Genomic DNA, 15257 nt, shown 5'->3' on the forward strand with positions numbered 1-15257 from the left:
AGAAAATATCTTTCCAAACTGAAGGCAAAAGAAAAAATTTTTTGTCAGAAATCAAAGAGCTGAAAAATACATCAGCTGCTCACCTGAACAAAAAAAATTATGAAGAATCCTTCAAGCATAAGAAAAATGATACTAGACAGAAAAAAGAAAATATACCAATTAAAGACCAACAGAAATAATAATTAAATGAGTAAATAAATATAAAATATGACTACTTTTCTTATTATTTAAATATCTTTAAAAGGTAATAGTTTACAGCTAAACTAATAGCAATGTGTTGTGCAGTTTATATTATAGGTTGTAAAATGTTTGAAAATAATAGCACAAAGGCTGGAAAAGGACAAATAAAAGTATATTATCTAAAGATTCTTAAGTGATTTCATTTTTTTTAGGTTTTATTTATTTATTTTAGACAGAGATAGAGAGCATGAGTAGGGGCAGAGGGAGAGGGGGAAAGAGAGAGAGAGAGATCTCAAGCAGACTCTATGCTGAGAACAGAGTCCAAGGAGGGGCTGGATTTCACAACCCTGAGATCATGATGGAAGCCAAAATCAAGAGTCGGACACTTAACTGACTGAGCCACTCAGGTGCCCCGGTTCTTAAGTGATTTCATATTACTTGAATATAGACTGCAATAACTTAAAACAAGACTGTAAGCACTTTACTGTAAAGCAACCAATAAAGTGATCAATTGAGCAGCAAATACAAAAGTAACAAAGATTTTGTTACCTGGAAGTGGGATGCTATTGTAACATAGAACTAAAAATGTAGAAGTGGCTTCAAGAATTGGGCAGTAGGCAGAAACTGAAAGAATTCTATGGAGCATGAAAAAAATATTTAGCAAATTATGAAAAGAAGAAAAATACTTTAACCTAATAAATGATATTGAGAGAGAGAAAAAGAGGCAGGCACAGGCATGCTGATTGACCACAGAAACAAGTAGACATTCCCTTTAAAATCAGGAACAAATGAAAAATACCCACTCTCATCATGTTTATTCAGTATCATTCTAGAGGTCAGTATCATTCCAGTGCAGCAAGACAAAAAAGAAAAATAGCATTACAAATTGGAAAGCAAGAAAATTTAGGCTATTATTATTCACACATACTTTGACTTTGCAAGTAGGAAATAAAAAGCTAATCATTACGACAATGTAGGTAGGTTTCAGGATGTAAAATTCAATACACAAAAATTTATTACACTTCTCTAACAATAGTTTAAAAATATCTTTAAAAAGACAGCAATTAAAATAGCATAAAAATATGAAACATCTAAGATTAACAAAATGAATGAGCTTTATGAAGAAAATCACAACATTGTAAGCATTAAAAATCCCTTCAAAATGGAGACATTTTATATTTATAAAAAAATAGGTATATCTTGATAGCCTAGATGTAAATCTCTACAACTTGATGTACAGATTCAGTGCAATTGTAGAATTTGACACATTAACTCTAAAATTTATACGGAAGTGCAAAGACCAAAAAATAAATAAATTCTTATAAATAACAAGGTGGGTTGACTTGTCCTACAAAATATCAGGACCTATTCTAAATCTCTAGTCATTAAGGATCCCAGGCATTAGCGTAGAACTAGACAAGACCAATGGAACAGAATAGAAAGCAGAAACAAGTCTTCTTTAAGCAGTGACATTTTCCAGAAACAGCATACCAAAACATACACACCTAGTAGATCCCATTTAGGAAGTGATAATAGAAAGCCAGGTGTTAGCAGAAATGAAATAAATAAGGAGACAGCAAACTGTAGGTCAAATGTGCCTTGTGGCCTTTTTTGTAAATAATTAAGTTTTATTGCAACATAGCCATGCTCATTCATTTATAACTATTTTCATACTATAGAAGCAGACTTAAGTTGCAACATAGGCTGTATGGCCTACAAAACCTAAAATACTTATCTAGCCCATTACAGTAAATGTTTGCTGATATCTGGAATAACAAAATGGTTAATTTAGTAATTAGGGAAACACTACCAAGTTATAGTAGACACAGGATATTTGTGCCCAGTATCCTTTTTACCTTTTGTTAAGAAAGAGCACCACATTTTAAGGTGGGTTCTGCACCTCCCCCATCTCAAACTGTCCTGGTGACATTTGACCTAAGCAAAGTCAATCAGATCCAATCACCTAAAATATGACTATTATGGAAGGGAAGCAGTTGGAGCTGAGTAATTCCAGAGTCAGTATCCAAAGAGATGGGGGGTGGGGGAATAGCCATAAGCTCCCTCTCTAAAAATTCTCTGAAAGGACAGAAGTAGTGGCTGTCCATGAACTATTATTTTGACTCCAAGAGTTGTCCTGGTTCTATCCCTCATGAAATATATTGTTCAGTTTTCCTTCAATTCTTTGAATTACCCTAATATCCATCCAATAAGTCTCTTGCTTTATGTGGGTTCAGTTTCTCCCGCTTGCAAAAAAAGTAAATAAAACCTTTAAGTGACATCTGGGAAACTACTGATTAAGATTTGGCACACAAGGATAGGAATCAAATGTAGCTTTTATTAAAATTTGTTGAATACACATAAATAGACAATTTTCCAAAGAAGACACACAAATGGCCAATAGACACATGAAAAGATAATTATATTCACTCATCATCAGGAAAATGCAAATCAAAACCACAATGAGATATCACCTCACACATGTAAGAATGGCTAAAATAAGAAACACAATAACAAGTGTTGGTGAGGATGTAGAGAAAAATGTATCCTTGTGCAAACTGGTGCAGCCACTGTGGAAAACAGTATGGAGGTTCCTTAAAAAATTAAAAATAGAACTACCTTATAATCCAGTAATTACACTACTGAGTATTTAAACAAAGACTATAAAAACACTAATTCGAAAGATTGGATGTACCCCTATGTTTATTGCAGCATTATTCACAACAGCCAAACTATGGAAACAGCCCAAGTGTCCATCAGGAGATGAAAGGATAAGGAAGATACAGTATACATATACAATGGAATATTACTCAGCCATAAAAAAGAATGAAGTCTTGCCATTTACAACAACATGGATGGATCTAGAGTGTATTATGTTAAGTGAAATAAGTCAAAGGCAAATACCAAATGTTTTCACTTATCTGTAGAATCTAAAGAACAAAACAAACAAGAAAAACTGAAACAAACCCATTAATACAGAGAACAAACTGGTGGTTGCCAGATGGGAGAGAGGTAGGAGGATGGGCAAAATGGGTAAAGATGAATGGGAGGTACAGGTTTCCAGTTAAGGAATGAACAAGTCACAGGAATAAAAGGTACAACCTAGGGAACATAGTCAATAGTATTATACTGTGTTGTATGGTGAGAGATGGTAACTACACTTGTGAGCATAGTATAACATATAAAGTTATTGAATCATTATGTTGTGCAACTGAAACTAATGAAACATTGTGTGTCAACTATACTTCAATTTAAAAAGTTGGTTGTCTACAAAAATTAAATTATTAAGAGAGATAATTAAGTTAGGAAAATAAGCCTCCTTTGGAAGAAAACTGATATATTTGTTATTCAAAATCTTGAACTTGACATAATTCTATAGCCATTATTCTCTTCCTACCATCCTATCACACCAATACTCTTCTCTGAAGAAATACTATCTCTCAAGATCTCTTCATCACTACTTTGTGTGGATATATTACTACTATACATGGAGTAATGCTCCTTCCACATTTCTCCTTCACATTTCCACACAATGATCAGAAATGCTACAAGTAATTTCCAATGAAAGAAGTTAAGAGCAGTCATTCACTGATTACAACTCACATAGTAAAGTATTAGAAATGTAACCACTGAACTTTAATATATTTTATTTTCAAGTTTTCATTTACATTTCAGTTAGTTAACATATAATGTAATATTAGTTCCAGGTGTAGAATTTAGTGATCCATCACTTACATACAATACCTAGTGTTCATCATGACAAGTGCCCTACTTAACACCCATCACCCATTAACCCAGTTGAAGAGTGAAGCAGTAATGATGTGCAGGAATGGAGACAAAAATGAATAAGAGGTATAATCTATCAACAAGCACCAAAGTTTCTATAAATCAAACAAGAAAACCATGTTGTATCACAGACGATATATAAAAGAAGCCCATACAAAAATCATTGCTCTACAGAGCAGAATAATTGTGGTTTAGAGACATAAAACCAATAGAACAAAAGAAAGCAAAATCAGAAACTGTGGCAACATCCCCAAGCCATCTAAAAACCTCCCAAGTTTTTTGAATGTGGATCTAACGCACAACTAAAGTGTTGCAAAATTCCTACACTTGGCCAGACTATTCAATTATTTAATATGATAATTTACTACTTTATATCTATTTATTTACTTATTTTTTAATTTTCTATTCCTACTTGGAACTATACCTAAATGAAATTATTCCTAACTGAACATATGTGACAGCCTTGATCTTATATTGAACACTTGTGTAGGATCACTGCTTCTCTAACTGACTAAGTAGCAAATTTACTGGGCCTCCTTCTGCTTCCTCCTCTACTAAGGAAGAAATATCAAGAAATCAACATTAATTAATTCAAGAGTACTTTATTTTATGTTGACCTTACATTGAAACACAGTTTATAAATTTAAAAGGTTAATAAAAATTTGTTTCTAAACCATTTGATGTTGTCTATACTTTGACTTTTGTAAGCCATTTAAAAATAGCAAAGGAGAAAAAAAGCAGACAAATTTTATCCTTAGTATTTCTATTCACTCTGCTTGGTGTAGTGAATCTGTACACATATATTACATAACTGCAAATACAATAAAATGTTTTTAAGATATATTTGAGGAGGTGGGAGAGAAGATGGCAGAAGAGTAGGAGGACCCCAGACTCGTCTCATCCCACAAACACTACTAGATAACTATCAAATCATTCTAAATACCACAGAAATTATCCTGAAGGCTAACAGAACAAACTCCATAATAGGAGAAAGAAGCCACATCAAAGAAGTTATGAAGTAGGGAGACATGGTTTGGGGGAGAAACATGATGAGGGAGCAGAAGGCTAGCTGAGGACAAAGCAGAAGCAGGCACCCTACACGGCAGCCCCCCCCCCATGTGATATGTGTGACATTCCTCAGGCACTCCTGGTTGCCCTAAAGCTAAGGAAAGGAAAAACAAATAGTTAAATAATAGAGATCACACTCCTGTAGGACAGGAGTCTCCCTCAGTTTACAAATGTCCTAGTGATTTACAAGGAAGAAGCCTTCTTATCAATAGCCTAACTTCCAGAGACCCATAACTCAGTTTCCTGAAGCCCCAACATCACCCTCCCCTCCATAAAATTGAGGGAGGCTGAAGCAGAAGGAAATGTAAATAAAATTCAATTTCTTTTAAACCTACAGCCCATTGATAAGGATGTGTGATAGGAAGAATATAACATTCCTCCAGGAAGCTCCCAACTATCTTACTGGAAGGAAAAACAACCTTAACTTGACAAATAGCAAACCTCCAGTATCCTGTGTGTCTTCTTTAATACATGAAAGTTCTTTCAAAACCTCCCTTTTCCTTACCTTCCCCCACCCCATAGTATATAATCACCACCCCTCACAACCCCACTGCAGCTCTTTCTGTCCGTGGGTCCTGTTCCCATGCTTTAATGAAATCACCTTTTTTTGCACCAAAGACATCTCAAGAATTCTTTCTTGACCAGCCTCAAACCCTAAAGTCTTTCCTACATCAAAACAGACTTTTGGTGCTGTGGAGGAAAGGGAGCTGTGGTCATAGAGAAAGGCAAGTGAGAGAGAAGCACATAGGGTAATGCACAAGGAAAACATTTCCCCAAAGCCATTGGATGGGAAAACAAGAGGGGTGGATTTTCATGAGCTCATGCAACAGATAGGGCTTAAAGACTGGAGTTTGAAAAGTCACCAGGAATGGCTGGTATACACCCCAGAGGGCACTGCCCTACTCCTGGAGAAAAGGCAGGTAAATGACCCAGGGACAGATGGTGTGGAAACAGCAATCTGAAGAATGCTTGGGGGCAGCATTTACAGTGATGCCTCTCTGGGAACAAAGGAGTTGGTGGGTATCATTTCTCTCCCCCACCCTCAGCATAAACATAGAGTCACCTGAGGTAAGCAGCACAGCACCAACACTAGCTGCCTAACCTGCTTACACCAAGTACTATACCCCTGCACTCTGGCAGTACTGCCCTTTTCCATCAAGCCTGCCTCACTCCCAGCAGAGCAGGCCACTCCCCCAGAAGACCAGCAGAAACCCCTGCCCACAGCACATCTCCCAGCAAGAGAGTTTGGCAGGGTTTCAGTTCTAGTGGTAGTATCAAGTGTCATTTAACAAACAGACCAGAGCAAGCCTTGTTAAAATTCACCACATTTTGGCCAAGGACAAAACACTGCCAACTGCAGGTGAGGACAACCTCTTCAGATGACTGGCCTGAAGGATAGAGCAGCCGAAATACAGCAGCAAAGCGCAAGCAGCACACACCAGAGACCTCCCTGGAAGTGCCAGGCCCTGGGCACTATAAGATCTTTTCTTCATAAAGCCATTATCTCTCAGGAGGAGGAAACGTAACTGGCTTTTCTAACACAGAGAAGGCAGAGACTTAAACAAAATACCAAGACAGAGGAATTCATCCCAATGAAAGAACAAGATAAGGTCATGGCCAGAGATCTAAGTGAAACAGATATATGTAATATGCCTGATGGAGAATTTAAAACAACAGTCAAGGATACTCACTGGGCTTGAGATAAGAATGGAAGAATTCAGGGAGGCCCTTAACCCAGAGATAAGAGTTAAAAAGAAATCATTCAGAAATGAAAAATGCAATAACCAAGATTAGAAACAGACTGGATGTAATGAATACAAGGCTCAAAGAAGCAGAACAAATAAGTGATACAGAAGATAAAATAATGGAAAATAATGAAGCTGACAAAAGAGAGAAAGAAGAATTATGGAACATGAGAACAGACTTAGGGAACTCAGTGACTCCACCAAACATAATAACATTCATATTATGGGAGTCCCAGAAGAAGAAGAGAGAGAAAAGAAGGCAGAAAATATATTTGAGGAAATAATAGCTGAAAACATCCCTAATCTGGGGAAGGAAATACAAATCCAGATCCATGAGGCACAGAGAACTCCCATCAAAATCAACAAAAGTAGGCCAACAACACCAAGACATATTGTAATTAAATTTGCAAAATATAGCGATAAAGAAAAACAACCTTAAAAAAGCAGCAAGACAGGGATGCCTGGGTGGCTCAGTCATTAGGCGTCTGCCTTTGGCTTGGGTCGTGATCCCAGGGTCCTGGGATCAAGGCCCGCATCAGGCTCTCTGCTCAGTGGGAAGCCTGCTTCTCCCTCTCCCACTTCCTCTGCTTGTGTTCCTTCTCTCGCTCTCTCTCTCTCTGTCAAATAAATAAATAAATAAATCTTAAAAAAAAAAAGGGCAGAAAGACAAAAGTCCCTAACTTACAAGGGAAGACCCATAGAGCAAGCAGGATATTTTTCAAAAGAAACTTGACAAGCCAGAAGAGAGTGGCATGATATACTCTAAGTACTGAATGGGAAAAATCTGCAGCCAGAATATTCTATCCAGCAAGGTTATCATTCAAAATGGAAGGAGAGATAAAGAGTTTCCCAGAGAAACAAAAACCAAAGGAGCTCATAACCACTAAACCAGCCCTTCAAGAAATATTAAAGGGGACTCTTTGAGTGGAAAAATCTCCAGAAACACCGACTTTACAGATAATACAATAACACTAAATTCATATCAACAATTACTCTGAATAGACATAGACTAAACACTCCAATCAAAAGACAAAGGGTGTCAGAATGGATATAAAAACAAGACTCATCTATATGCTGCCTACAAGAGACTCATTTTAGAACTAAAGACACCTGCAGATTGAAAGTGAGGGGATGGAGAAATACTTACCATGCAAATGGAGGTCGAAAGAAAGCTGGAGTAGCAATATTTATGAGACAAATTAGATTTTAAACCAAAGACTGTAACAAGAGATGAAGAAGGAAATAATAAAGGAGACTATCCAACAAGAAGATCTAACAATTGTAAATATTTATGCCCCCAAGATGCGAGCACCCAAATATATAAAATAATTAATATCAAACATAAAGGAACTAATTGATAATAATACAATAATAATAGGGAACTTTAACACCCCATTTACATCAATGGACAGATCATCTAAGCAGAAAATCAACAAGGAAACAATGGCTTTGAATGACATACTAGACCAGATGGACTTAAGTTATATTCAGAACATTCCATCCCAAAGCAGTAAAGTACACATTCTTTTTGAGTGTACATGGGACATTCTCCAGAATAGATCACATACTAGGTCACAAATCAGGCCTCAACAAGTACAAAAAGATTGAGATCATACCATGCATATCTTCTAACTACAATGCTATAAAACTTGAAGGCAATGACAAGAAAAAATTTGGAAAGACCACAAATACATGGAGGTTAAACAATATGCTCCTAAACGATGAATGGGTCAACCAGGAAATCAAGAAAAAATAAAAAAAATTTGTGGAAACAAATGAAAATGAAAACACAATGGTCCAAAACATTTGGGATGCAGCCAAAGTGGTCCTAAGAGAGAAGTATATAATAATACAGGCCTACTTCAAGAAGCAAGAAAAAATCTCAAATAAAAAACTAACCTTACACCTAAACAAGCTAGAAAAAGAACAACAAATGAAACCTAAAGCCAGCAGAAGGAGGGAAATAATAAAGATTAGAGCAGAAACAAATGCTATAGAAACTAAAAAAAAAACAACAGAACAGATCATTGAAACCAGGAGCTGGTTCTTTGAAAAATTTAATAAAATTGATAAACCCCTAGCCAAACTTATGAAAAAGAAAAGAGAAAGGACCCAAATAAATAAAATCACAAATGAGAGGAGAAATAATCACCACCACCACAAAAATACAAACAATTATAAGGGAATATTATGAAAAACTGTATGCCAATAAGCCTGGAAGAAACGAATAAATTCCTAAAAATGTATAAACATACAAACTACCAAAATTGAAACAGAAAGAAATATAAGATTGAACAAACCAATGACCAGCAAAGAAATTGAATCAGTAATAAAAAATCTCCCAAGAAATAAAAGTCCAGGGCCAGATGGCTTCAAATACAAATTCTACCAAACATTTAAAGAAGAGTTAATACCTATTCTTCTCAAATTATTCTAAAAATTGAAAAGGAAGGAAAAATTCCAAATTAATTCTATGAGGTCAGCATTACCCTGGTACCAAAACTAGATAAAGACTCGAATAACAAAGAAAACTGCAGGCCAATATCCCTGATGAACAAGGATACAAAAATTCTCAATAAAATACTAACAAACAAAATCCAATAGCACATTAAAAAATCATTCACCAAAATCAAGGAGATTTATTCCTGGGCTGCAAACGTGGTTCAATATTCACAAATCAATCAATGTGATACAGCACATTAACAAAAGAAAGGATAAAACATATGATCCTTTAAATAAATGCAGAAAAAGCATTTGACAAAGTACAACATCCATTCTAAAAACCCTCAACAAAGTAGGGATAGAGGGAACATACCTCAACATCATAAAAGCCATATATGAAAAACCCACAGGTAATATCATCCTTAATGGGGAAAAATGAGAGCTTTTCTTCTACAGTCAGTAACAGAACAGGGATGTCCACTCTCACCACTGTTATTTAACATAGTACTGGAAATCCTAGCTACAGAAATCAGACAACAAAAATAAATAAAACTATCCAAATCAGCAAGGAAGAAATCACATTTCACTATTGACAGATGACATGATACTCTATATAGAAAATCCAAAGACTACAGCAAAAAAAATGCTAGAACTGATACACGAATTCAGTAAAGTTTCAGGATACAAAATCAACATACAGAAATCTGTTGCATTCCTACACACCAGTAATGAAGCAGCAGAAAGAGAAATCAAGGAATCAATCCAATTTGCAACTGCATCAAAAACCATAAGATACCTAGGAATAAACCTAACCAAAGAGGTAAGAGATCTATACTCCAAAAACTAAAACACTGATGAAAGAAATTGACCATGACACAAAGAAATGGAAAGACATGCCATGCTCATGGATAGGAAGAACACTGTTAAAATGTCTGTATTACCCAAATTCTACACATTTAATGCAATTCCTATCAAAACACCAATAGTATTTTTCACAGAGCTAAAACAAACAATCCTAAAATTTGTATGGAACCACAAAAGATTCCAAATAGCCAAAGCAACCTTGAAAAAGAAAAGCTGGAGGGCGCCTGGGTGGCTCAGATGGTTAAGCATCTGCCTTCGGCTCAGGTCATGATCCCAGGGTCCTGGGATTGAGTCCCGCATCGGGCCTCCTGCTCCTTGGGAGCCTGCTTCTCTCTCTCTCTCTCCCTCTCTCTCTCATGAATAAATAAAGAAAATCTTAAAAAAAAAAAAAAAAAGAAAAAGAAAAGCTGGAGGCATCACAATTCCAGACTTCAAGTTATATTACAAAGCTGTAGTGATCAAGACAGTATGGTACTGGCTCAAAAACAAGCAAATAGATGAATGGCACAGAATAGAAAACCCAGAGATGGACCCAAAACTACACACATTCAATTAATCTTCAACAAAGCAGGAAAGAATGTCCAATGGAAAAAAGACAGTCTTCTCAACAAATGGTGTTGGGAAAACTGGACAGCCACATACAAAAGAATGAAACTGGAGTACTTTCTTACACCACACACAAAAATAGACTCCAAATGGTTGAAAGACCTAAATGTGAGACAGGAGTCCATCAAAATCCTAGAGGAGAACACAGGCAATAACCTCTTTGACCTCAGCCACAGCAACTTCTTACTAGGTATATCTCCTGAAGCAAGAGAAACAAAAGCAAAAATAAACTATTGGGACATCAAAATAAAAAGCCTCTGCACAGAGAAGGAAACAACAAAACTAAAAAGTAATCTTTGGAATGGGAGAAGATAGTTTCAAACAACATATCTGATGAGGGGTTTAGTATCCAAAAAAATATAAAGAAAATATAAAACTCAAAACCCAAAATACAAATAATCCAGTTAACAAATGGGCAGAAGACATGAATAGATATTTTTCCAAAGAAGATATCCAGATGGCCAACAGACACATAAAAACATGCTCAACATCACTCATCATCAGGGAAATGCAAATCAAAACTACAATGCGATATCACCACGCATGTGTCAGAGTAGCTAAAATTAACAACCGAGGAAACAACAGGTGTTGGCAGGATATGGAGAAAGGGGAACACTCTTGCACTGTTGGTAGGAATGCAAATTGGTATAGCCACTCTGGAAAACAGTATGGAGGTTCCTTAGAAAGTTAAAAATAGAACTACCCTACTATCCAGCAATTGCACTACTAGGCATTTACCCAAAAATACAAAAATAATAATTCAAAGGGATACATGTACCCAGATTATCAACCAACAGCCAAATTATGGAAAGAGCCCAAATGTCCATTGACTGTTGAATGGATAAAAAAGACATGATGTGTACACACACACACATACATACATACAAACATACATACGGACATACACACATACACACAATGGAATATTACTCAGCCATGAAAAAGAATGAATTCCAGCCATTTGCAATGACATGGATGGAACTAGAGAATATTATGCTAAGCAAAATAAGTCAGAGAGGGGCACCTGGATGGCTCAGTCGGTTAAACATATGACTTCAGCTCAGGTCATGATCCCAGGGTCCTGAGATTGAGCCCCACATAGTTAACCCCATATCGAGCCTGTTTCTCCCTCTCCCTCTGCTTGTGCTCTCTCACTCCTCTCTCAAATAAATAAATAAAATCTTTAAAAAAAATAAGAGAAAGACAAATACCATATGATTTCACTCATATGTGGAATTTAGGAAACAAAACAAACGATCATAGGGGAAAAAAAGAGGAAAACCAAGAAACAGACTCAGCTATAGTGAACAAATTGAGGGTTACCAGTAAGGAGGTGGGTGCAGGAATGGGTTAAGCAGGTGATGGAGATTAAGGAGTGCACTTATTATGATGAGCACTGGGTGTTGTATGTAAGGGTTGAATCAGTAAATTGTATACCTGAAGCTAATTTAATACACTATATGTTAACTGGAATTTTTTAAGACTTAAAAAGAAATAAAATATATTTGAAAACTCTAATTTATTGAAATTTTAATAAATAAATATTTGGCCTAGAAATGTCTTTTGGAATGTTTAAATTTTATGTCCATTTTTTCGTAGCATTTTTTTGGGTTTAATAGCTAATATGGTAATTTGGAAAATAGCATTATTTTATTTTTTTAAAGCACAGCTATTAACTATTAATATCAAAAACATATTATAAAACATTTAAATATATCTTTAATTTCTATCCTACAATAATAAGGTTTTTTAGGTATTCTACCATTTTCAGACACTAAAATTGAACTAACCTCAGTATTCTTCAGCTTTTGTAATTCATTTTCCAGCCTCAATTTCTCCTCTAATAACACTTGAAAATCACTTTCCATTTGTTTGAATTTCTAAAAACAGATATTATAATTTTAGTAATAATGAAAAGCATACATTTCAATATAGAGAAATTATTTGGGCACTTAATTATTAAAGTAAGAAATTCTTCATTAACTCATGAAAATATGAACCATTGGTATTAATCTGCATAATGAATGATAATTGGGGCTGAAAGAGGCAAACAAACCAGAAGTACAATGAATAGAAATTTAGAAGACTATACGGTATTATAGTTCAATATTTCAGAAGTGAAGGGTTTTTGAGTGATAATAAGGTCTAGTAAAGTCAAAAAAGACAAAGCTTCCCAGTGCACGTGTGCATAGAAATTTCTTGAATAAAGTGAGGAAGTATTGAATCTTTAAGATTATTCATCCTGACAATTTCTAGAATCTAACATTATCGAGGGCAAAGTGTAATTTCAAACTGAGAGTGCTATACTTACAGCCTCTAACAAACCCTGATCACTCACAGCTCTGAAAAACAAACCAAAAATATCTATAATCTGTTATCCTTTTACATTTTTATTTTTACTTATATAACATACTTACATATTTTCTTTGAAAAAAATTAATAATACAAACAAGCTTAAAGTACACTTTGACTACCATTCCAAAAATCCAATTCTCTCTCTAGAGATATTATCAGATTGTTGTGTATCTTTTCAGAACTTGCTTGATGCATTCATAAGATTGTACATGTACCTATTCGATTCTATAATTTTTGCTAGTGGGTTAGATGACTGTTTTGTTTTCTTTTTCACATAAATGGCATCAATGTATATATCATCCTAAACTTATTATTTTCACTTAACCCAATGTCTGAGATCTATTTATGTTAATAAATACAGATATATTTCACTCCTTTTAAGTACCACTTCTTATTCCATAGCAGGATTTGGCAAACTTTTTCTATTAAGAGCCAGATAGGAAATATTTTAGATTTTGCAGGTCAGATGATGGATCGGTCAGTACCTCAGTTCTGTAAAAGCAGCTATAGATGATAGGTAAATGAATGGGTCTGGCTAGATTTAACTCGGGGGCTGCAGTTTGCTGAACACTGCTCTGAGGTATGAGTAAACTATATTTTTGATAAATGAGTTATTTATTATAATCCAAATTTTTTAAGCTTTAAGATATAATTAACATAACATCCAATTCATTTAAAATATACAATTCAATGGGTTTTAATATATTCACCAAGTTGAGCATCTATTTTCACTATTAAATTTTAGAACATTTTAATTACCACAAAAAGAAACCCTGTACCCATTAACAGTCATTCCCCATTCTTCCCAGCACTGCCTCAACACTGGCAGACACTAATCTACTTTTTGTCTCTAGAGATTTGCCTATCCTGGATATTTCATTTAAATAAAAATATATTTTCTTATTTTATTATTGAAAGCTCTTTAGCATAATGTTTTCAAGGTTCATCCATGTTGTAGCATATATCAGTGCTGTGTTCCTTTTAACTGCCAAATATTATTCCATTGTACAGGTGTATACATTTTATTTATCCATTCATCAGTTTATGGGCATTTATATTGTTTCCATTTGGGGCTATTATGAATAATGCTACTATGAATATCCATGTACAAGTTTTTGCTTATATATGTTTTCGATCACTCAGGTATAAACCCAGGAATAGAATTTCTGGGTCATATGTTGACTTTGTATTTAACATTTTGAAGAACTGACAAACTCGTTTCCATAGCAGACACACCACTTCAATTCCACCAGCAATGTATGAGGGTCCCAATTCCTCTGCATCCTTGACAACAATTGTTGTTGTCATCTTTTTTTTTCTTATAGCCATCCTAATGGGTGTGAAGTGGTATATCACTGCAGTTTTGATTTGAAATTCCCTAATTATAATGATATTGAATATCATTTCATGTGCTTATTGACCATTGGTATATCTTGCTTCAGAAAATGTCTATTCAGATAATTTGCCCATTTTTAATTTGGGTTATTTATCTTTTTATTATTGAGGCATAAGAGTTCTTTATATATTCTAGATACAAGTCCCTTATCAAATATATGATTTGTGAATAGTTCTTTCATTCTGAGTTACTTTTCACACTCTTGATTTATCATTTGCAGTACAAAAGTTTTTAATTTTATGAAAGTTGACTTATCTATTTTCTTTTCTTTTGTTGGTTGTGCTTTTGGTGTCCTATTTAAGAAGCTATTACCTTACTCAAGGTCACAAAGATTTATTCCTATGTTCCTTCTAAAAGGTTTATAGTTCTAGCTCTTAAATTTAGGCCTTTCATAATTTTTGAGTTAGTTCTATTGGATAGCATGAAGAAAGGATGCAACTTCATTCTTTTGCATATGGAGATCCAGTTGTCAAAATATCAGTTATTAAAAAGACTATTCTTTCCACAAATGATATATCCAATAAAAGGTTAATATCGAAAATATATAAAAAATTTACAGAAGTCAACACCAAAAAAACCCCACAATCTGATTTTTAAATGGGCAAAGGACATGAATAGACATTGTTCCAAAGACATACACATAGCAAACAGACAAATGAAAAGATACTCAAGATCACTAATCATTGGGGAAATGCAAATCAAAACCATGATAAGATATCAACTCCCACCTCCTATAATGGCTAAAATAAAAAACACAAGAAATAAGCGTTGGTGAGGATGTGGAGAAAAAGAAACACTTGTGCACTTTTGGTGGGAAT

At 34.8% G+C, this 15257-nt stretch overlaps 1 protein-coding gene across 1 annotated transcript in view; it reads right to left on the reverse strand.

Moving 5' to 3' along the window:
• The window catches only part of CCDC7 (coiled-coil domain containing 7), a 395691-nt gene that overhangs the window by 277768 nt on the left and 102666 nt on the right, over window positions 1-15257 (reverse strand). The window contains 2 exon segments of the mRNA XM_088025513.1: window positions 12479-12568; window positions 13000-13030. Coding sequence (XP_087881639.1) covers window positions 12479-12568; window positions 13000-13030 — 121 coding nt within the window.

Source organism: Eumetopias jubatus, unplaced genomic scaffold (assembly GCF_037043125.1).
Source record: "Eumetopias jubatus isolate StellerSeaLion01/CBP00866 unplaced genomic scaffold, mEumJub1_p1.0 scaffold_8, whole genome shotgun sequence".
Classification (NCBI taxonomy): domain Eukaryota; kingdom Metazoa; phylum Chordata; class Mammalia; order Carnivora; family Otariidae; genus Eumetopias; species Eumetopias jubatus.